Raw genomic sequence first — 915 nt, forward strand, 5'->3', positions numbered from 1 at the left:
CCGCCACTGGCGGTGCAGGCTCCTGGCAGCCGCGGCCGCGGCGCCGCAGCAGTGGCGCGGGCCGAGGCGGGCGCGGCGGCGTTGCTGCGTTCGCCGGTCAAACATCACTCAAACGCCGGTCAAACATGGTGACATCAGCGGGGCTCGTAGTCGTGGACCTTCAGGAAGTCCCAGGCCACTGTGAAGGGGTAGCCCTGTTCGGAGGGCGGGGATGGGGGTAGTTGCAGACTCGTCAGTGGCTCGAGTTTTCGACGGGCGTGTTGAAGCGTGGACGATTGGATCTGTCGAGATGCGCGTCGCAGTGACGATTCCGCGCCGCAGCGAACAGCCGCCAGCCTGGAGGGGCCCGGCCGCGTGCGGCCCGCCGTCTGCCCCCGCAGAGGTCGCGCCCTGGCGCCTCCTCCCGCCACCCGTGCGCCTCGTCAACGCCGCGACGCCCGCGCCCGCCGGCACCGGACAACACTCCCTCCTCAACGCTCGCAAACGCCGCCCGGCCCCGCTGCGGGACGGGCGCGCCAAGGGCACCAGACGCCAGACAACCGTGCTTTCACCAGACCCACACCCACGAGACTCTGCGGCCAAGCGGCCCAGCTGCGCGGTCCCTCGCACAAAGCCGAAAGTTTTCCGCCCACCAAATCATCAGTCACCCAAAGCTTACGTCGGCGCAAGCACCCGTCACAAGTTTATTATACAGTTGAATATCGCCCCCCCCCACCTGGAAGGGGTTGTTGAGGTCGTGGCCGACGCCCCGCATGCCGCACAGGTCCAGCTCCCCCTGCTTCGCGCCGCACATGGAGGTGCAGGTGGTTGTCGCGTCGCTCCACGTCAGCTGGTCCGCCTGGCCGCCGCAGCCGTACAGGCCCTTCCACATGGCAGCCGCGTCCTCTGCAAAGGGGACGGGGGAGGGGGCCAGTC

At 68.9% G+C, this 915-nt stretch overlaps 1 protein-coding gene across 1 annotated transcript; it reads right to left on the bottom strand.

Annotated features, from left to right (window-relative positions):
- Nucleotides 1-134: 134 nt before the first annotated feature.
- On the bottom strand, nt 135-871 carry MNEG_15533 (hypothetical protein; the record flags this gene model as incomplete). Its single annotated transcript, XM_014035997.1, has 2 exons — nt 135-194; nt 716-871. 2 exons carry the CDS (start codon nt 869-871, stop codon nt 135-137), a joined length of 216 nt encoding a protein of 71 aa, XP_013891451.1.
- Between the last annotated feature and the right edge of the window lie 44 nt (nt 872-915).

The sequence above is a fragment of the Monoraphidium neglectum genome (genome assembly GCF_000611645.1).
Source record: "Monoraphidium neglectum strain SAG 48.87 unplaced genomic scaffold scaffold05411, whole genome shotgun sequence".
NCBI classification, from domain to species: Eukaryota; Viridiplantae; Chlorophyta; class Chlorophyceae; order Sphaeropleales; family Selenastraceae; genus Monoraphidium; species Monoraphidium neglectum.